The 22703-nt window shown below is 39.6% G+C and overlaps 1 protein-coding gene and 2 non-coding genes across 3 annotated transcripts; 2 read left to right on the top strand and 1 right to left on the bottom strand.

The window, feature by feature from the left end:
* Nucleotides 1-589: 589 nt before the first annotated feature.
* On the bottom strand, nt 590-693 carry LOC130952404 (small nucleolar RNA R71). Its single transcript, XR_009074585.1, has one exon. It is a non-coding gene; the product is annotated as a small nucleolar RNA R71 (small nucleolar RNA).
* A 5330-nt stretch (nt 694-6023) lies between these two features.
* Nucleotides 6024-7166, top strand: LOC130949737 (uncharacterized). Its single transcript, XM_057878381.1, has one exon. The coding sequence runs from the start codon at nt 6024-6026 to the stop codon at nt 7164-7166; it is 1143 nt and encodes a 380-aa protein (XP_057734364.1).
* A 15087-nt stretch (nt 7167-22253) lies between these two features.
* LOC130952731 (small nucleolar RNA R71) lies at nt 22254-22361 on the top strand. Its single transcript, XR_009074908.1, has one exon. It is a non-coding gene; the product is annotated as a small nucleolar RNA R71 (small nucleolar RNA).
* The last annotated feature ends 342 nt before the right edge of the window (nt 22362-22703 follow it).

The raw sequence follows: 22703 nt of genomic DNA, 5'->3' as shown, positions 1-22703 counted from the left end.
TGTGACATAGAGGATTCCTCTTCTTTTCTGTTCTCTTTTTTTTCATATGAGCAGGAGCAAGGACAAGGATATTCTTGTTGAAGCAGATCCTGAACCTGAAAGGACTCTAAGGAGGAAGTTAAGGGAAGCTAAAGCACAACCCTCTGCAGAGGACTTGACAGAAACATTCGAAAGAGAAGAAGACATGGCAGCTAAAAATAACAACAATGCCAACAATGCAAGGAAGATGCTTGGTGACTTTACTGCACCAAATTCCAACTTACATGGAAGAAACATCTCAATCCCTACCATTGGAGCAAACAATTTTGAGCTAAAGCCTCAATTAGTTTCTCTGATGCAACAGAATTGCAAGTTTTATGGACTTCCATTAGAAGATCCTTTTCAGTTCTTAACTGAATTCTTGCAAATCTATGATACTGTTAAGACTAATGGGGTTGATCCCAAGGTCTACAGGCTTATGCTTTACCCTTTTTCTGTAAGAAACAAAGCTAGAGTATGGTTGGACTCTCAACCTAAAGACAGCTTGAACTCTTGGGATAAGGTGGTCACGGCTTTCTTCGCCATGTTCTTTCCTCCTCAAAAGTTGAGTAAGCTTAGAGTGGATGTTTAAACCTTCAGACAAAAAAAAGGTGAATCCCTCTATAAAGCTTGGGAGAGATATAAGCAACTGACCAAAAAGTGTCCTTCTGGCATGCTTTCAGAATGGACCATCCTGCAGAGGCTCAAGAACTCATTGACATGGTTGCAAATAACCAATTCATGTACGCTTCTGAAAGGAATCCTGTGAGTAATGGGACGCCTCAGAGGAAGGGAGTTCTTGAAATTGATGCTCTGAATGCCATATTGGCTCAGAATAAAATATTGACTTAGCAAGTCAACTTGATTTCTCAGAGTTTGAATGGATTGCAAAATGCATCCAACAGTACCAAAGAAGCATCTTCTGAAGAAGAAGCTTGTGATCATGAGAATCCTATAATGGCAGAGGTAAATTACATGGGTGAAGCCTTTGGCAACACCTATAATCCCTCATGGAGAAATCATCTAAATTTCTCATGGAGGGATCAACAAAAGCCTCAACAAGGCTTTAATAATGGTGGAAGAAACAGGTTTAGCAATAGCAAACCTTTTCCATCATCTTCTCAGCAACAGATAGAGAATTCTGAGCAGAGCCCCTCTAGCTTAGCAAACATAGTCTCTGATCTATCTAAGGCCACTTTAAGATTCATGAATGAAACAAGATCCTCCATTAGAAACTTGGAGGCACAAGTGGGTCAGCTAAGTAAGAAAATCAATGAAACTCCTTATAGTACTCTCCCAAGCAATACAGAAGAGAATCCAAAAAGAGAGTGCAAGGCCATTGATATTATCAAAATGGCCAAATCCAAAGAGGAAGGGGAGGACGTGAATCCCAATGAGGAAGACCTCATGGGACGTCCTCTAGACAGAAAGGAGTTCCCTATTGAGGACCTAAAGGAATCTGAGGCTCATATAGAGACCATAGAGATTCCATTAAACTTCCTTCTGCCATTCATGAGCTCTGAGAACTATTCTTCCTCTGAAGAGGATGAAGATGTAACTGAAGAGCAAGTTGCTCAATATCTAGGAGCCATCATGAAGCTGAATGCCAAGTTGTTTGGTAATGAGACTTGGGAAGATGAACCTCCCTTGCTCATTAGTGAACTAAATACATGGGTTCAGCAAACCTTACCTCAAAAGAAACAATGTAACAACCCTAATTTTCGAGTACGTGAGATCTTTTCTAAAGATACGGAGAACTCTGGATGATCGGTAAAAGGAGAACCTTTGATATATCATCAAGTATCTCAATCCTCATTGTCATTATGTCATCTTTAAGCTAGAACCTTTTTCGATTCAAGCTCGATAACGCAGTCACGAAGAACATAGTTTTTGAACCGTATCGGTTAGGAGTTTTGATCCGGTTTTCCGTAAATAGTCTCAGTTTGACAAATCGGACTCGATTCATGAGAAAAGAGAGATAATATGGTAATATCATCATTATATGAGTATTAGAAGCTTCTTGAATGATATTATAAGGTTACTTGGTCAGTTTTAGTTAAAAACAGAAAATCGGTTTAACCGGGTTCACAGTTTACTGGTGCAGCTTAGCACCAGCACTCTCTGATGACTTTAGCAATGCTAAGGCCTCATCATACATATTTTATTCTCATAATAAGTATGTTACTAGTGTCATTTATGCTAGTAGCTCAGAAAATAATTTTTAGAGATATTTTTACGAGTGTTCCGATACATCTAGTTTTAGTAGTTATACTCCTGAGATATTTTAATATTATTTTAATCCACCTCCAAGCCAACCAATCACAACTTACCTTACACCCCCAAGACCTCCAAGGCTGTCTCATTTCTTCATTTTGGACGAAAATAACAAGAGAGAAAAGAGAGAAACTTTCATGAACACTTGATCTTCAAAGCTTGATTTCTTTTGAACTAAAACTCAAATCAAAACTCCGATTTCACCAAAATGATCCTCTATTCTTCCTCTACATAACCATGTGACTTATCAAGGCTGGAAATAAGGTGAGATGGCTGTCTCCCTCCCTCTTCAATTCGGTTTTCAAGGAAAACCATGCAAAACATGTGTTTTCTTGATATTTTTCCTTAGGAATCATGCTTAACTTGACTTGAGGGCCAAGAAACGTGACTTTCCAGAAAGTCTAAGGTTAGAAATCACTTCCTAACATTCTGAGTGAGATTTGGTTAGTTGAGGGTTTTTGGATTTAAAGTTGTTCTTGATGTGATTTAGGAGGAAAAAGTGCTTAAGGACCACCTGAAAGTTTAACTGAATTAGGAGCAGCAAAACCAGGTAGGGTGTCACGAAATTAATCTTGATTATTTGTGTTTGAGATGTGTGAATGTTGTATTATTTGGCTGTGCTAAAAATTGGTTGCATATATGATTGATTCTTGGTGAAAATTTGGTGAAATTTTGATGAAATTTGATGAAATTCAATCTTTAAAGTTCATGTTCTTGGGCAGCTGGAAAAACGAAACCCTAAGCTTAAATTGAGGGTCAATTTGTGTTGAAATCATGTAGAAAAGATGGGGTTTTAGTGGCTGCTAATTTATTATGAATTATAGTAAAAATCGGTTGCTGGAAAGACTGAAAAACGGGTAAAAACAGAGAAAGAATCTAAAGAATTTATGAAGAACATGAAGAACACTTTGAGTGTGGTGAAGAACATTGAAGAACACCTTTTAGATCTTATAAAGGGCAAGGAAGTAAATATTTTGGTGTTTGAGGGGTTGTTTGGTAATTTCTGAAAGTTAGGGTGGTAAAAGTAGAAATATTAAAAGTTACGGGTGGTAAAAAGTGAATTTTAAAGGTTAAAAGTAAAAGTGAGTTAATTTTCGAAAATTTAATAATAAAATAATAATAATAATAATATTAAATAATAATATTTAATTAAAAATAATATTTTAATAAAATAATAAAATAATGCAGAAAAGGCAGTTTTCTGTAAAAGCTTTAGAAAGACAACTTTAAGTGCAGAATCTCATAATTACCTTCATAAAACACTTAGGGAGTGGTAATAACATGTTAGTGAGGAAAAGATAAAGAAAAGATAAAGGTTGAAGAAAAGATAAAAGTCAAAGAAAAAGTCTGTAAAGTTTTAATGACAGAAAACAGACAGAGATTAGTGAACGAATTAGGGCAACTTAGATAGTACTTGAGTTGCGACTAGGGTTAGGTATTATATGAAAAGTTAAACTGTTTCAGTATAGACTTAATGAACCTATACTTGGGACAGGCTAACTATTCATACCGAAATTTACATAAGCTTCAACTATATATGTTAAGCAGAGAAAATCAGAGCAGAGTAGGGAAACACAGAGAACAGAATAATCAGAGTTGAGGAAAGAGATAAAGAGAAGAAGAGTAACATATATATAAAGGAAATAGTAATCAGAGAAAAATAAAGAGATACAGAAAACAGAGTAATTAGAGCAGAGTAAAGAGATAAAGAGAAAGTAAAGAAAGGTTTAGGAATATGTGTTAAGGATTCAAAGGGAAAGAGGAAATGAAGATTGATTTGTGGATTTGTTGAGGTTGAGAAAGGATAACGAAAAACGATAAAAGGCGGGAATACCCCACAAACTGTTAGTTGTTTAACTACGGGGGACACCCATGAACTGATAATTGGTTGAATTCGGGAAGTACCCACGAACTGAATGATCATTGATCTCGGGGAAACCCATAAATTGTTATTTGTTTTATAAGCGGGAAAAACCCACAGACTGATAATCATTGATTACGGGAATAACCCATGAATCGTTGTATGTTGATCTCGGGTATAACCCACGAACTGAAGATCACTATGTTATTGTGTATTGATCTCGGGGAATAACCCACGAACTGAAGATCTCTGTTTTATTGTTGTGAATTGATCTCGGGGATGCCCACGAACTGAGGATCACTGTTTCCCCTTGTGCGTATATTATGGGGTCGGGCTTTGCGCCGACTGCCGGTAGTCACGAAGGAGTGGTATTCTTACCACCGACACATATGCACTAAGGACACAAAGGGAAGCCATATCTGGGACTTGTTCCTAGGTAATGTCGGGATGCAGGGTGTAAACCGACACGTGAGCTCATAGCCTGCATAGGACAGACATGCATCATACTTGGTTGTGCATTTCCTCTATCATGATTGTTCAGTAAATGTATGCTTTGTTTGTTTGTATTCTATTCTTTGTATTTGTGTTGTATTTTCTTGTATTCTTTTGTTTGTGTCCTGCTTTCTGTTGTCTCTATTTTTTTAATTTATCTGTCTTCTGTTTACTGCTCATCTATATTCTGTTATTCATCTGCCAAACAACATAGAATTAATGAACTTAACTAATAACCCCGACCCTACTAAGAACTCCCCAGTTCTTACCCCTTCTCTCTCCCTTCCCCCTTCAGATGGAAGCAAGAGTTTCTTTCCGTAGTTTGCTGACGACCGTTTGCAAAAAGGATTCCGCTCTAGGTAGTCTTCTGAGTCTAGGGTGAATCCCATTCTCTGTTTATATATATATACTGTGAGACTAGCCAATGTCCGCACCCCGTTTGTACGTGAACTTTAACCTAAATCTTGTGTACGAGACTCCTGTTGTGTGGCTACTTGATGAGGTACCAAAGAGACGTCATATGGCAATGTCTGATCGTGCAGAGGAGTAGCAGATGATGTTCTATCTTTTGATGACGTTCCACCTGACTTGAGTTGTGAAGACTTAGAACGTACTTTCCCTCGCTTTAGTAGTTTAGAGGGACTAGGTGAGTATACAGTCTAGGCTAGCCTGGGTGCCAGCTTAGGGACCTCTTGAACAGGTCAGGACCTGGGATATTGTATGTATATATATGTATATAGTTATTATCTAGCTATAACTAGGGGTGTTCTAACTAACAGTCTATATTCTAATAAAGGCTGAATCACCGAATGTTGTCAACTACTTGTGATGTGTTTATGTGTGGTTGTTTGTAACTGTTTTATATATTATTAGTTGTGAATTGATTATGAATGATACTGTGTGTTAATCCAAATGTTTTCAAAAAAAAGTACCTCGTAAAATAACTACGCTTTTAACAACGAATCAGGCTCATATAATAAATAATAGATAATAATTAGGTAGACAAGTTGGTAGCGCTCAGTTTCTAGTATGATCATGACGTACCAGAAATTGGGTCGTTACAATTTGGTATCAGAGCAGTTCGTTCCTAGTAGAGCCTGGGGAGTGGACTGACTATGCTTCATTGCATACTCTGTTGTGTGTCTCATGCGTATAGGATATCCCAGTGATATATATTGCATGATTGTTTCTGTGTTTTCATTTTGGGAATGTTTACACTTGACTTGAAGTGTTAAGACTGATCACCTTAACAATGATTGTTTGGTGTGAACAAGACTATAATGGGTTCATGGAGACAAGGCGAACGGGAAGGAATTCCTAATGTTAACTACGAGAAGGAACCCCTAGTGATAACCGAGACAGAGAACAGGAAACGTTTATGACTGCCATGAACGCTGTAGCTGAGGCAGTGCGTGAGGCTGCAGTTGCAGCGGCTAGGGCTGTTGACCATCTTGGAGTGAGAAACAGGAATGAGAATGAGCATGGGGAAGATAGTAGGAATGATGAGAACAACTTAGGGCATCCTGAAAGACCTATGACCCTTGCGACCTTTCTAAAGGTTAACCCGCCTAAGTTTAAAGGTACACTCGTTGCGACCGATGCTGACAACTGGTTTCGAGGTATTGAACAATCACTGAGGGCGCAGCATGTTCCGGAAGGACAACACGTGGAGTTTGCTACTTATATGCTCGAGGGAGAAGTTGAGTACTGGTGGCAGGGGATACAGCGACTGCTACAACAGAATGAAAATGACATTCCTTGGGATATCTTTAGGGACGAATTTTATAAAAAGTATTTTCCGGGAGCAACACGAGATGCTAAGGAGATGGAGCTTATGCAGCTGAGGCAAGGGGATATGACTGTTGCTGAGTATGCTCGTAATTTCGATGATTTGTGTTGTTTCTCCAAGATTTGTCAAGGGAACCCAGCAGACTTTGAGGAATGGAAGTGTTTAAAGTTTGAAGGAGGACTCCGAGAAGAACTAATGAATTCTGTTGTTCCGCTAGAAATACGAAATTTTGCTGAACTAGTGAATAAAAGTAAACTAGTGGAAGAATGTTCAAAGAAGTTGGCGATAGCTCGAGCAAGTCGTAGGGAGGATTTACAAAGAGACTTTGTTCAGAATTTAGCCCCTCAAGGTCGCAACTTTAAAGCTATTGGTCAATTCCAGCATTGGAATGTAAACCACCGAGCTGTCAGCCTTCTAACTTGCAATAACGGTAGTGACAATAACCGTGACATTCGACAAGGACATGAGAGTCAACCTCACCAAGCTCAGAATGGTGTAATATGCCCAACTTGTGGAAAGAACCATGGTAGTAGGCTTTGCCGGGTTAGAACAAGTTTATGTTACTATTGTAATAAGGAAGGACATTGGGCAAGAGACTGTCGGAAAAGAATGGTAGATGAGTCTGTTGGCAACACTATAAAGTTTGGATCTATCGCTCAAGGTAAGTTCTATGCTAAGAATTTGCTTAAGTCAGATATCATTGCAACTTTTTACCTACGCCTCAAAATTTGAGGGCAAAATTTTCTTTTAGGAGGGTAGAATGTAACAACCCTAATTTTCGAGTACGTGAGATCTTTTCTAAAGATACGGAGAACTCCGGAGGATCGGTAAAAGGAGAACCTTTGATATATCATCAAGTATCTCAATCCTCATTGTCATTATGTCATCTTTAAGCTAGAACCTTTTCTGAGTCAAGCTTGATAACGCAGTCACGAAGAACATAGTTTTTGACCGTATCGGTTAGGAGTTTTGATCTGGTTTTCCGTAAATAGTCTCAGTTTGACAAACCGGACTCGATTCATGAGAAAAGAGAGATAATAGGGTAATATCATCATTATATGAGTATTAGAAGCTTTTTGAATGATATTATAAGGTTACCTGGTCAGTTTTAGTTAAAAACAGAAAATCGGTTTAACCGGGTTCACAGTTTACTGGTGCCGCTTAGCACCAGCACTCTCTGATGACTTTAGCAATGCTAAGGCCTCATCATACATGTTTTATTCTCATAATAAGTATGTTGTTACTAGTGTCATTTATGCTAGTAGCTCAGAAAATAATTTTTAGAGATATTTTTACGAGTGTTCCGATACATCTAGTTTTAGTAGTTATACTCCTGAGATATTTTAATATTATTTTAATCCACCTCCAAGCCAACCAATCACAACTTACCTTACACCCCCAAGAACTCCAAGGCTGTCTCATTTGTTCATTTTGGACGAAAATAACAAGAGAGAAAAGAGAGAAACTTTCATGAACACTTGATCTTCAAAGCTTGATTTCTTCTGAACCAAAACTCAAATCAAAACTCCGATTTCACCAAAATGATCCTCTATTCTTCCTCTACATAACATGTGACTTATCAAGGCTGGAAATAAGGTGAGATGGCTGTCTCCCTCCCTCTTCAATTCGGTTTTCAAGGAAAACCATGCAAAACATGTGTTTTCTTGATGTTTTTCCTTAGGAATCATGCTTAACTTGACTTGAGGGCCAAGAAACGTGACTTTCCAGAAAGTCTAAGGTTAGAAATCACTTCCTAACATGATGAGTGAGATTTGGTTAGTTGAGGGTTTTTGGATTTAAAGTTGTTCTTGATGTGATTTAGGAGGAAAAAGTGCTTAAGGACCACCTGAAAGTTTAACTGAATTAGGAGCAGCAAAACCAGGTAGGGTGTCACGAAATTAATCTTGATTATTTGTGTTTGAGATGTGTGAATGTTGTATTATTTGGATGTGCTAAAAATTGGTTGCATATATGATTGATTCATGGTGAAAATTTGGTGAAATTTTGATGAAATTTGATGAAATTCAAGCTTTAAAGTTCATGTTCTTGGGCAGCTGGAAAAACGAAACCCTAAGCTTAAATTGAGGGTCAATTTGTGTTGAAATCAAGTAGAAAAGATGGGATTTTAGTGGCTGCTAATTTATTATGAATTATAGTAAAAATCGGTTGCTGAAAAGACTGAAAAACGGGTAAAAACAGAGAAAGAATCTGAAGAATTTATGAAGAACATGAAGAACACTTTGAGTGTGGTGAAGAACATTGAAGAACACCTTTTAGATCTTATAAAGGGCAAGGAAGTAAATATTTTGGTGTTTGAGGGGTTGTTTGGTAATTTCTGAAAGTTAGGGTGGTAAAAGTAGAAATATTAAAAGTTACGGGTGGTAAAAAGTGAATTTTAAAGGTTAAAAGTAAAAGTGAGTTAATTTTCGAAAATTTAATAATAAAATAATAAATAATAATATTTAATTAAAAATAATATTTTAATAAAAATAATAAAATAATGCAGAAAAGGCAGTTTTCTGTAAAAGCTTTAGAAAGACAACTTTAAGTGCAGAATCTCATAATTACCTTCATAAAACACTTAGGGAGTGGTAATAACATGTTAGTGAGGAAAAGATAAAGAAAAGATAAAGGTTGAAGAAAAGATAAAAGTCAAAGAAAAAGTCTGTAAAGTTTTAATGACAGAAAACAGACAGAGATTAGTGAACGAATTAGGGCAACTTAGATAGTACTTGAGTTGCGACTAGGGTTAGGTATTATATGAAAAGTTAAACTGTTTCAGTATAGACTTAATGAACCTATACTTGGGACAGGCTAACTATTCATACCGAAATTTACATAAGCTTCAACTATATATGTTAAGCAGAGAAAATCAGAGCAGAGTAGGGAAACACAGAGAACAGAATAATCAGAGTTAAGGAAAGAGATAAAGAGAAGAAGAGTAACATATATATAAAGGAAATAGTAATCAGAGAAAAATAAAGAGATACAGAAAACAGAGTAATTAGAGCAGAGTAAAGACATAAAGAGAAAGTTAAGAAAGGTTTAGGAATATGTGTTAAGGATTCAAAGGGAAAGAGGAAATGAAGATTGATTTGTGGATTTGTTGAGGTTGAGAAAGGATAACGAAAAATGATAAAAGGCGGGAATACCCCACAAACTGTTAGTTGTTTAACTACGGGGGACACCCATGAACTGATAATTGGTTGAATTCGGGAAGTACCCACGAACTGAATGATCATTGATCTCGGGGAAACTTATAAATTGTTATTTGTTTTATAAGCGGGAAAAACCCACAGACTGATAATCATTGATTACGGGAATAACCCATGAATCATTGTATGTTGATCTTGGGTATAACCCACGAACTAAAGATCACTATGTTATTGTGTATTGATCTCGGGGAATAACCCACGAACTGAAGATCTCTGTTTTATTGTTGTGAATTGATCTCGGGGATGCCCACGAACTGAGGATCACTGTTTCCCCTTGTGCGTATATTATGGGGTCGGGCTTTGCGCCGACTGCCGGTAGTCACGAAGGAGTGGTATTCTTACCACCGACACATATGCACTAAGGACACAAAGGGAAGCCATATCTGGGACTTGTTCCTAGGTAATGTCGGGATGCAGGGTGTAAACCGACACGTGAGCTCATGGCCTGCATAGGACAGACATGCATCATACTTGGTTGTGCATTTCCTCTGTCATGATTGTTGAGTAAATGTATGCTTTGTTTGTTTGTATTCTATTCTTTGTATTTGTGTTGTATTTTCTTGTATTCTTTTGTTTGTGTCCTGCTTTCTGTTGTCTCTATTTTTTTAATTTATCTGTCTTCTGTTTACTGCTCATCTATATTCTGTTATTCATCTGCCAAACAACATAGAATTAATGAACTTAACTAATAACCCCGACCCTACTAAGAACTCCCCAGTTCTTACCCCTTCTCTCTCCCTTCCCCCTTCAGATGGAAGCAAGAGTTTCTTTCCGTAGTTCGCTGACGACCGTTTGCAAAAAGGATTCCGCTCTAGGTAGTCTTCTGAGTCTAGGGTGAATCCCATTCTCTGTTTATATGTATATACTGTGAGACCAGCCAATGTCCGCACCCCGTTTGTACGTGAACTTTAACCTAAATCCTGTGTACGAGACTCGTGTTGTGTGGCTACTTGATGAGGTACCAGAGAGACGTCATATGGTAATGTCTGATCGTGCAGAGGAGTAGCAGATGATGTTCTATCTTTTGATGACGTTCCACCTGACTTGAGTTGTGAAGACTTAGAACGTACTTTCCCTCGCTTTAGTAGTTTAGAGGGACTAGGTGAGTATACAGTCTAGGCTAGCCTGGGTGCCAGCTTAGGGACCTCTTGAACAGGTCAGGACCTGGGATATTGTATGTATATATATGTATATAGTTATTATCTAGCTATATCTAGGGGTGTTCTAACTAACAGTCTATATTCTAATAAAGGCTGAATCACCGAATGTTGTCAACTACTTGTGATGTGTTTATGTGTGGTTGTTTGTAACTGTTTTATATATTATTAGTTGTGAATTGATTATGAATGATACTGTGTGTTAATCCAAATGTTTTGAAAAAAAAGTACCTCGTAAAATAACTACGCTTTTAACAACGAATCAGGCTCATATAATAAATAATAGATAATAATTAGGTAGACAAGTTGGTAGCGCTCAGTTTCTAGTATGATCATGACGTACCAGAAATTGGGTCGTTACAAACAAGATCCTGGTAAATTCTTAATACCCTATATCATAGGCACCATGACCTTTGAGAAGGCTCTGTGTGACCTGGGGTCAAGTATAAATCTTATACCACTCTCTGTAATGAAGAAACTAGGAATCTTTGAGGTACAAGCTGCAAGAATCTCATTAGAGATGGCAGACAAGTCGATAAAACAAACTTATGGATTGGTAGAGGACGTGTTAGTGAAGGTTGAAGGCCTTTACATCCCTGCTGATTTCATAATCCTAAACACTGGGAAGGATGAGGATGAATGCATCATCCTTGGAAGACCCTTCCTAGCCACAGCAAGAGCTGTAATTGATATTGATAGAGGAGAGCTAGTCCTTCAATTGAATAGGGACTACTGATGCATGAAATTTTAATCCCAATATCAAAATCAAGATTTCTTATGATTTCGTACCACTAACCAGCAAGTGCACTGAGTCGTCCAAGTAATACCTTACGTGAGTAAGGGTCGATCCCACGGAGATTGTTGGTTTGAAGCAAGCTATGTTTATTTTATTATTCTTAGTCAGGATATCAATTATAATTATCAGTTTGAATTATTAGAAAAATAAAAGAGCGTGAAATAATTACTTGTTGTGCAGTAATGGAAAATATGTTGGAGTTTTGGAGATGCTTTGTCTTCTGAATTCCTGTAATGTAATATTCAACTCAATACCATAATGCAAGGTTCCTTCCATGGCAAGCTCTATGTAGGGTGTCGCCATTGTCAATGGCTACTTCCCATCCTCTCGGTGAAAATGGTCCAAATGCTCTGTCACAGCATGGCTAATCAGCTGTTGGTTCTCGATCATGTCGGAATAGAATCCATTGATTCTTTTGCGTTTGTCATCACGCCCAACACTTGCGAGTTTGAAGCTCGTCACAGCCATCCAATCCCAGAATCCTACTCGGAATACCACAGACAAGGTTTAGACATTCCGGATTCTCATGAATGCTGCCATTAATCTGGCTTATACCACGAAGATTCTGATTAAGGAATCTAAGAGATACTCATTCAATCTGATGTAGAACGGAGGTGGTTGTCAGACACACGTTCATGGAGTGAGGAAGGTGATGAGTGTCACGGATCATCACCTTCTCCATAATTAAGCGCAAAGGAGCATCTTAGATAGGAACACGCATATTTGAATGGAAAAATATAAGTAATTGCATTAATTCATCGAGACGTTGCAGAGCTCCTCACCCCCAACAATGGAGTTTAGAGACTCATGCCGTCAAAGAGTATAAAATTCAGATCTAAAAATGTCATGAGATACCAAATAAGTCTCTAAAAATTGTTTAAATACTAAACTAGTAACCTAGGTTTACAGAGACTGAGTAAACTAAGATAATTGGTGCAGAGATCCACTTCTGGGGCCCACTTGGTGTGTGCTGGGGCTGAGACTTAAGCCTCTCACGTGCTTGGGCTATTTCTGGAGTTGAACGCCAGGTTGTAACGTGTTTTGGGTGTTGATCTCCAACTTGTAACCTGTTTCTGGCGCTGGATGCCAGACTGCAACATAGAACTGGCATTGAATGCCAGTTTACGTCGTCTATCTTCGCGCAAAGTATGGACTATTATATTTTGCTGGAAAGCCCTGGATGTCTACTTTCCAACCCAATTGAGAGCGCGTTAATGGGACCTTTGTAGCTCCAAACAATCCATTCCGAGTGCAGGGACAAGATGGTGAGACACTTTATGAAGCATGGGAGAGATTTAAAGACTTGACAAGGAGATGTCCACCAGAGATGTTTAATGAGTGGGTTCAACTTCACATCTTCATTGAAGGTCTTTCCTATGAGTCAAAGAAGGCTGTAGATCATTCATCAGGAGGTTCTTTAAACAAGAAGAAAACCGTTGAAGAAGCCATAGATGTCATTGAAATAGTTGCTGAGAATGACTACTTCTATGCCTCTGAAAAAGTAACACTAGAGGAGTGATGGAGCTGAACCACATGGATGCACTGTTAGCCCAAAATAAGATGATCACCAAGCAGCTAGCAGATCTTACCAAGAAGGTGGAAGAGAACTAAGTTGCAGCAGCCATCACCTCATCACCAACTCATGAAGGAGTAAACATAGGAGAAGAAGGTGACTGGGAGCAAGCCAACTATGTGGGGAATTCACCTAGACAAGTCCATGATCCATACTCTAAAACCTACAACTCTGGATGGAGAAATCACCCAAACTTTGGATGGGGAAATCAATAAGACCAAGGACAAGATCAGAGACGTTCCAACTTCAACTCCAACAACAATGCCACTCATCAAAACACTTCACAAAGATATTACCAACACCCATCTAACCAACCTTTTCAACCACCTAATCTCAACCCACCATCATCCACAGATGATAGGCTTTCAAAGATTGAGGCTCTACTTGAAAACATATGCAGAGAAGTCCAAGACAACAAAGTGTTTAAGGAAGAAGTGCGAGCCAACATCAAGAACCAAGGAGAAAACATCAAGAGATTGGAATCCCAAGTAGGTTATCTATCTCAACAAATTCCCAAACCCACTGATGGATTCCCTAGTGATACAGAAAAGAATCCAAGAGGAGAACCAAAGAAACTGAGATGGGAAGAATGCAAAATGATAACCACAAGTGATGCGGGGAGTATGAATGGAGTAGAACACCTCCAAAATGACCAAAGGGAAAGTCAAGAGGAAGGAAGCTATGTAACTCCACTCACATCCAAGGAAGAGCTAAAGAAGAAGGAGGTATTGAACCCATATGCACCTTTTCCCCACAAGCTTAAAGGTGGTGTAGCAGGGAGAATGTACTCAAGGTTTCTTGATATGTTTGCATCTTTAAATGTAAATATACCATTCATTAAAGCCCTCCAACAGATGCCCTTCTACATTAAGTATATAAAGGAGTTACTAGCCAGAAAAAGTCCATTGAAGGGTGGACAAACAATCAAGATGAACATAGATTGTAGTGCTCTCATTCAACCAGGACCACCCACAAAGAAGGAGGATCCAGGAAGCTTTCACATTCCTTGTGCCATAGGAGAAACAATGATTGACAAAGGGCTTTGTGACTTGGAAGCAAGCATAAACTTAATGCCTCTCTCTCTCATGAAGAAGCTCCAAATCAATGAACTAACTCCTACTGATGTAATTATCAGATTGGCTGACAAAACCCAAAAACAAGCAGTAGGAGTAGTTGAAAATGTGCTGGTGAAGGTTGGGAGCTACTATCTTCCCACAGATTTTGTCGTTCTGGAAATGGATGAGAATCCTATCTACCCCATCATTTTGGGAAGACCATTTCTAGCCACAGCTGGAGCACTCATAGATGTAGAACGAGGAGAGTTAGTGTTGAGAATACATGATGAGCAGCTCGCTTTCAATGTTTACAACCTCTCACAAGGAGCAGATCACAAAGACAATAAGATGATAGAAGAGCCAAACGAGGAAGCATAAACAACACAATTGGAAGCCCCATTGTTTGGGGAGCATAGTCAGGAAGAACCATGTTCAAAGGTGATCCAAGAGGAACCAGAACCACCGGATTCATGCAAGATCAATAACAAGAATCTCCTAGAGCAAGAATCCATAGAAAATAAGAAAACATCAATGGAAACAAAGAAAAAAGTTCCAAGGAGATGGAGAAGCAGAAAGATACCTACAGAAGATCTTTCCTCGGGAGATGAACTTCTCAACGATTTCACTGGAGGCAAACATACTGCAAGAGGGGAGGACTTCAAGCACTATCAACCTCCTTGAAAAAGAACCAAACGTCAAGCTAGTGACGCTAAAGAAGCGCTTCATGGGAGGCAACCCATGTTCTATAACCCTCTCTTCTTTAAATTTCTAATAACAATAGCAATAAGGCAATTTCCATGGAATTTCAAATTAATTTTGACAAATGACAATAATTCCCTCTACATGCAACTTATAGTACATGATAAGTTTGGTGTTCAAAGCACACGAGTTGGTTTGAACACACCTTATGAGGAAAGTTCATTCCCCAAACTTGTTGCACCATGTGATTACAAACAAGTTTGGTGTACCAACGTGCATGCATGGGAAGTTTAATGTTTAATTGATTTGTTTTCATGGAAAGTATTTAGTCACATAGAAATGAAAGAAAAAGAAAAAGAAATATTTTATTAGTTCACACTTTTTCCCACCAAAAGTTCAAATAACCAATTGCATCTACTGTTTGTATATAGGGAATCAAAAAGGACATTGATGATAATTGATAAGACAATTAATACAAGGAGATTCGACCACTACACCAAGGGAATTTTACACTTGTCTTCATAGGGAATGTCATTGGAAGTGTTGCCATGCAACATGGGGAATGGATGGCTTTGGAGACCGAACCAAGACCCTCATAAAGGAGGTGATCCATGTGATAATCCAATCTCAAAACCCCAACCATCCACTATCAAAACAACACCATCAATCCACACCCTTCAACAATTGCCATCCCTCTATATAAACCCCTTCACATAACTCTTCCGTACACACCCTTTATCCCCATTCTTTTCTTTTCACTTCTTTCTCTCGGCCATACACACTTCACGTATACCTTATATACTCACCTCTTCTCTTCTCCCTTCAAAACTCATTCCCTCAAGACTCATTTTACCTCAACCCAGCCGAACTCCATCTTCAACCCCTTAACCTCTACTATTCAATTCTCACTCATGGCAACATCAAGCTTCAAGAGGCGAAGAGGAAAAGAACCAATGGAGCAGCCCTCCTTCGACACTGGGAGATTCAAAACGGCCTTCCATGAGCTCGAATTCGAGCGAATAAAGGAAAAGAAGATTTTGCCCGAGTCAACCTTTCAGTTTGATGAAGATGAGTGTCCACAAATCTGAGAGAAGATTGAAAAGAGGGGTTGGGAAAAGCTCACTAACCCGGAAGCAAGGTGGTGTGCGAAATTGTGATCACTACTTTTCACAACTCAAATAATCCCTAGTAATGGCCCCAAGAACTTGGTGCTCAATACCATGGCATAAACACAACTTTGCACAACTAACCAGCAAGTGCACTGGGTCGTCCAAGTAATAAACCTTACGCGAGTAAGGGTCAATCCCACGGAGATTATTGGTATGAAGCAAGCTATGGTCACCTTGTAAATCTTAGTCAGGCAGACTCAAATGGGTATAGTGATATACGAATAAAGCATAAAGATAAAGATAGAGGTACTTATGTAATTCATTAGTAGGAACTTCAGATAAGCGTATGAAGATGCCTTCCCTTCCGTCTCTCTGCTTTCCTACTGTCTTCATCCAATCCTTCTTACTCCTTTCCATGGCAAGCTTATGCAAGGGTTTCATCGTTGTCAGTGGCTACCTCCCATCCTCTCAGTGAAAACGTTCCTATGCTCTGTCACAGCATAGGCTAATCATCTGTCGGTTCTCGGTCAGGCCGGAATAGAATCCAGTGATTCTTTTGCGTCTGTCACTAACGCCCCGCCTGCTAGGAGTTTGAAGCACGTCACAGTCATTCAATCATTGAATCCTACTCAAAATACCACAGACAAGGTTAGATCTTCCGGATTCTCTTGAATGCCGCCATCAGTTCTCGCCTATACCACGAAGATTCCGGTTAAAGAATCCAAGAGATAAACATTAGAGCCTTGTTTGCTTGTAGAACAGAGTGGTTGTCAGTCACTTGTTCATAAGTGAGAATGATGATGAGTGTCACATAATCATCACATTCATCATGTTCTTGGGTGCAAATGAATATCTTGGACAAAGAACAAGCGGAATTGAATAGAAGAACAATAGTAATTGCATTAATACTCGAGGTACAGCAGAGCTCCACACCTTAATCTATGGTGTGTAGAAACTCCACCGTTGAAAATACATAAGAACAGGGTCTAGGCATGGCCGAATGGCCAGCCTCTTAATGATCTAAGATAGCATAAAATGAAGATAGCTACCCCGATATCTCAATACAATAGTAAAAGGTCCTACTTATAGAAAACTTGTAGCCTAGGGTGTACAGAGATGAGTAAATGACATAAAAATCCACTTCCGGGCCCACTTGGTGTGTGCTTGGGCTGAGCAATGAAGCAATTTCGTGTAGAGACTCTTCTTGGAGTTAAACGCCAGCTTTTATGCCAGTTTGGGCGTTTAACTCCCATTTAGGTGCCAGTTCCGGCGTTTAACGCTGGAATTCCTGAGGGTGACTTTGAATGCTGGTTTGGGCCATCAAATCTTGGGCAAAGTATGGACTATCATATATTGCTGGAAAGCCCAGGATGTCTACTTTCCAACGCCGTTGAGTGCGCGCCAATTGGGCTTCTGTAGCTCCTGAAAATCCACTTCGAGTGCAGGGAGGTCAGAATCCAACAGCATCTGCAGTCCTTTTCAGTCTCTAGATCAGATTTTTGCTCAGGTCCCTCAATTTCAGCCAGAAAATACCTGAAATCACAGAAAAACACACAAACTCATAGTAAAGTCCAGAAAAGTGAATTTTAACTAAAAACTAATAAAAATATACTAAAAACTAACTAGATCATACTAAAAACATACTAAAAACAATGCCAAAAAGCGTACAAATTATCCGCTCATCACAACACCAAACTTAAATTGTTGCTTGTCCCCAAGCAACTAAAAATCAAATAAGATAAAAAGGAAGAGAATATGCAATGAATTCCAAAAACATCTATGAAGATCAGTATTAATTAGATGAGCGGGGCTTTTAGCTTTTTGCCTCTGAACAGTTTTGGCATCTCACTCTATCCTTTGAAACTCAGAATGATTGGCTTCTTTAGGAACTCAGAATCCAGATAGTGTTATTGATTCTCCTAGTTAAGTATGATGATTCTTGAACACAGCTACTTTATGAGTCTTGGCTGTGGCCCAAAGCACTCTGTCTTCCAGTATTACCACCGGATACATACATGCCACAAACACATAATTGGGTGAACCTTTTCAGATTGTGACTCAGCTTTGCTAGAGTCCCCAATTAGAGGTGTCTAGGGTTCTTAAGCACACTCTTTTTGCCTTGGATCACAACTTTATTCTTTCTTTTTCTTTTTCTTTTTTTTTTCGGTTTTTTTTTTGCCTCTTTTTTTTTGTATTCACTGCTTTTTCTTGCTTCAAGAATCATTTTTAATGATTTTTCAGATCCTCAGTAACATGTCTCCTTTTTCATCATTCTTTCAAGAGCCAACATTCATGAACCACAAATTCAAAAGACATATGCACTGTTTAAGCATACATTCAGAAGACAAAAGTAATGCCACCACATCAAAATAATTAAACTGCTATAAAATTCAAAATTCATGCAATTCTTTTTCTTTTTCAATTTAAGAACATTTGTTTATTTAAGAAAGGTGATGGATTCATAGGACATTCATAACTTTAAGGCATAGACACTAAGACACTAATGATCACAAGACACAAACATGGACAAACATAAGCATTAATTTTCGAAAAACAGGAAATAAAGAATAAGGAGATTAAAGAACGGGTCCACCTTAGTGATGGCGGCTCTTTCTTCCTCTTGAAGATCCTATGGAGTGCTTGAGCTCCTCAATGTCTGTTCCTTGTCTTTGTTGCTCCTCTCTCATGATCCTTTGATCTTCTCTAATTTCATGGAGGATGATGGAGTGTTCTTGATGCTCCACCCTTAGTTGTCCCATGTTGGAACTCAGTTCTCCTAGGGAGGTGTTCAGTTGCTCCCAATAGTTTTGTGGAGGAAAGTGCATCCCTTGAGGCATCTCAGGGATCTCATGATAAGTGGGGTCTCTTGTGTGCTCCATCCTTTTCTTAGTGATGGGCTTATCCTCATCAATGGGGATGTCTCCCTCTATGTCAACTCCAACTGAATAACAGAGGTGACAAATGAGATGAGGAAAGGCTAACCTTGCTAAGGTAGAGGACTTGTCCGCCACCTTATAGAGTTCTTGGGCTATAACCTCATGAACTTCCACTTCTTCTCCAATCATGATGCTATGAATCATGATGGCCGGGTCTAGAGTAACTTCGGACCGGTTGCTAGTGGGAATGATTGAGCGTTGGATAAACTCCAACCATCCTCTAGCCACGGGTTTGAGGTCATGCCTTCTCAATTGAACCGGCTTCCCTCTTGAATCTCTCTTCCATTGGGCGCCCTCTTCACAAATGTCAGTGAGGACTTAGTCCAACCTTTGATCAAAGTTGACCCTTCTAGTGTAAGGATGTTCATCTCCTTGCATCATAGGCAAGTTGAATGCCAACCTTACACTTTCCGGACTAAAATCCAAGTATTTCCCCCGAACCATAGTAAGATAATTCTTTGGATCCGGGTTCACACTTTGATCATGGTTCTTGGTGATCCATGCATTGGCATAGAACTCTTGAACCATTAAGATTCCGACTTGTTGAATGGGGTTGGTAAGAACTTCCCAACCTCTTCTTCGGATCTCATGTCTTATCTCCGGGTATTCACCCTTTTTGAGTGAAAAAGGGACCTCGGGGATCACCTTCTTTAAGGCCACAACTTCATAGAAGTGGTCTTGATGCACCCTTGAGGTTTCTCCGGCCTTGGATGCCATAAATGGTTATGGAAAAACGAAAAAGCAACGCTTTTACCACACCAAACTTAAAAGGTTTGCTCGTCCTCGAGCAAAAGAAGAAAGAAGAGAGTAGAAGAAGAAGAAATGAGGAAAAAGGGAATGGCTTTTGTGTTCGGCCAAAGAGGGAGAGAAGTGGTGTTTAGGTTGTGTGAAAATGAAGGGGTGAAGAAGGGTATATATAGGGGAGGGGGAAGGGTAAGGTTCGGTCAAGCGAGGGTGGGTTTGGGTGGGAAAGTGGTTTGAATGGTGAGGTAGGTGGGGTTTTATGAAGGATGGATGTGAGTGGTGAAGAGAAGATGGAATTTGATAGGTGAAGGGTTTTTGGGGAAGAGGTGTTGAGGTGATTGGTGAATGAGTGAAGAAGAGAGAGAGTGGTGGGTTTGGTGGGGATCCTGTGGGGTCCACAGATCCTGTGGTGTCAAGGAAAAGTCATCCCTGCACCAAATGGCAAGCAAAATCACGTTTTGAGCCAATTCTGGCGTTAAACGCCGGGCTGGTGCCCCTTTCTGGCGTTTAACGCCAGGTTCTTACCCTTTTCTGGCGTTTAACGCCAGTCTGGTGCCCCTTTCTGGCGTTAAACGCCCATAATGGTGCCAGACTGGGCGTTAAACGCCCACCTGCTAGCCTTACTGGCGTTTAAACGCCAGTAAGTTCTTCCTCCAGGGTGTGCTGTTTTTCTTCCTGTTTTTCATTCTATTTTTGCTTTTTCAATTGATTTTGTGACTTCTCATGATCATCAACCTACAAAAAACATAAAATAACAAAAGAAAATAGATAAAATATAACATTGGGTTGCCTCCCAACAAGCGCTTCTTTAATGTCAGTAGCTTGACAGAGGGCTCTCATGGAGCCTCACATTTTCTCAGAGCAATGTTTGAACCTCCCAACACCAAACTTAGAGTTTGAATGTGGGGGTTCAACACCAAACTTAGAGTTTGGTTGTGGCCTCCCAACACCAAACTTAGAGTTTGACTGTGGGGGCTCTGTTTGACTCTGATTTGAGAGAAGCTCTTCATGCTTCCTCTCCATGGTGACAGAGGGATATCCTTGAGCCTTAAACACAAAGGATTCTTCATTCACTTGAATGATCAGTTCGCCTCTATCAACATCAATCACAGCCTTTGCTGTGGCTAGGAAGGGTCTGCCAAGGATGATGGTTTCATCCATGCACTTCCCAGTCTCTAGGACTATGAAATCAGCAGGGATGTAATGGTTTTCAATCTTCACCAAAACATCCTCTACAAGTCCATGAGCTTGTTTTCTTGAGTTGTCTGCCATCTCTAATGAGATTCTTGCAGCTTGCACCTCAAAGATCCCTAGCTTCTCCATTACAGAGAGAGGCATGAGGTTTACACTTGACCCTAAGTCACACAGAGCCTTCTTGAAGGTCATGGTGCCTATGGTACAAGGTATTGAAAACTTCCCAGGATCTTGTCTCTTTTGAGGTAATTTCTGCCTAGACAAGTCATCCAGTTCTTTGGTGAGCAAAGGAGGTTCATTCTCCCAAGTCTCATTTCCAAATAACTTGTCATTTAGCTTCATGATTGCTCCAAGGTATTTAGCAACTTGCTCTTCAGTGACATACTCATCCTCTTCAGAGGAAGAATACTCATCAGAGCTCATGAAAGGCAGAAGTAAGTCCAATGGAATCTCTATGGTCTCATTTTGAGCCTCAAATTCCCATGGTTCCTCATTGGGGAACTCAATGGAGGTCAGTGCACGCCCACTGAGGTCTTCCTCAGTGGCGTTCACTTCCTCTCTTTCCTCTCCAAATTCGGCCATGTTGATGGCCTTGCACTCTACTTTTGGATTTTCTTCTGTATTGCTTGGGAGAGTATTAGGAGGGAGTTCAGTAACTTTCTTGCTCAGCTGTCCCACTTGTGCCTCCAAATTCCTAATGGAGGACCTTGTTTCAGTCATGAAACTTTGAGTGGTTTTGATTAGATCAGAGACCATGGTTGCTAAGTCAGAGTTACTCTGCTTAGAACTCTCTGTCTGTTGCTGAGAAGATGATGGAAAAGGCTTGCCATTGCTAAACCTGTTTCTTCCACCATTATTGTTGTTGAAACCTTGTTGAGGTCTCTGTTGATCCTTCCATGAGAAATTTGGGTGATTTCTCCATGAAGAATTATAGGTGTTTCCATAGGGTTCTCCTAGGTAATTCACCTCTTCCATTGAAGGGTTCTCAGGATCATAGGCTTCTTCTTCAGATGAAGCATCCTTAGTACTGCTTGGTGCATTTTGCATTCCAGACAGACTTTGAGAGATCAAATTGACTTGTTGAGTCAATATCTTGTTCTGAGCCAGAATGGCATTCAGAACATCAATCTCAAGAACTCCTTTCTTCTGATTAGTCCCATTGTTCACAGGATTCCTTTCAGAAGTGTACATGAATTGGTTATTTGCAACCATTTCAATCAGTTCTTGAGCTTCTGTAGGCGTCTTCTTCAAATGAAGAGATCCTCTGGCAGAGCTATCCAAAGACATCTTGGATAGTTCAGAGAGACCATCATAGAAAATACCTATGATGCTCTATTCAGAAAGCATGTCAGACGGACATTTTCTGATCAATTGTTTGTATCTTTCCCAAGCTTCATAGAGGGATTCTCCATCCTTCTGTCTGAAGGTTTGGACTTCCACTCTAAGCTTACTCAATTTTTGAGATGGAAAGAACTTTGCCAAGAAGGCATTGACTAGCTTTTCCCATGAGTCCAGGCTTTCTTTAGGTTGTGAATCCAACCATGTCCTAGCTCTGTCTCTTACAGTAAAAGAGAATAGCATAAGTCTGTAGACCTCAGGGTCAACCCCATTAGTCTTGACAGTGTCACAGATTTGCAAGAATTCAGCTAAAAACTGATGAGGATCTTCCAATGGAAGTCCATGAAACTTGCAATTCTGTTGCATTAGAGAAACTTAATTGAGGCTTAAGCTCAAAGTTGTTTGCTCCAATGGCAGGGATAGAGATGCTTCTCCCATAGAAGTCGGGAGTAG

The sequence above is a fragment of the Arachis stenosperma genome, chromosome 9 (genome assembly GCF_014773155.1).
Source record: "Arachis stenosperma cultivar V10309 chromosome 9, arast.V10309.gnm1.PFL2, whole genome shotgun sequence".
Lineage (NCBI taxonomy): Eukaryota > Viridiplantae > Streptophyta > Magnoliopsida > Fabales > Fabaceae > Arachis > Arachis stenosperma.
Note: the sequence above shows the minus strand (reverse complement) of the source record. Positions and strands in the feature narration are given on the sequence as shown.

Excerpts from the sequence above, each read along its gene's own strand:
- LOC130949737 (XM_057878381.1), top strand. The coding sequence starts at position 6,024 with ATGACTGCCATGAACGCTGTAGCTGAGGCAGTGCGTGAGGCTGCAGTT.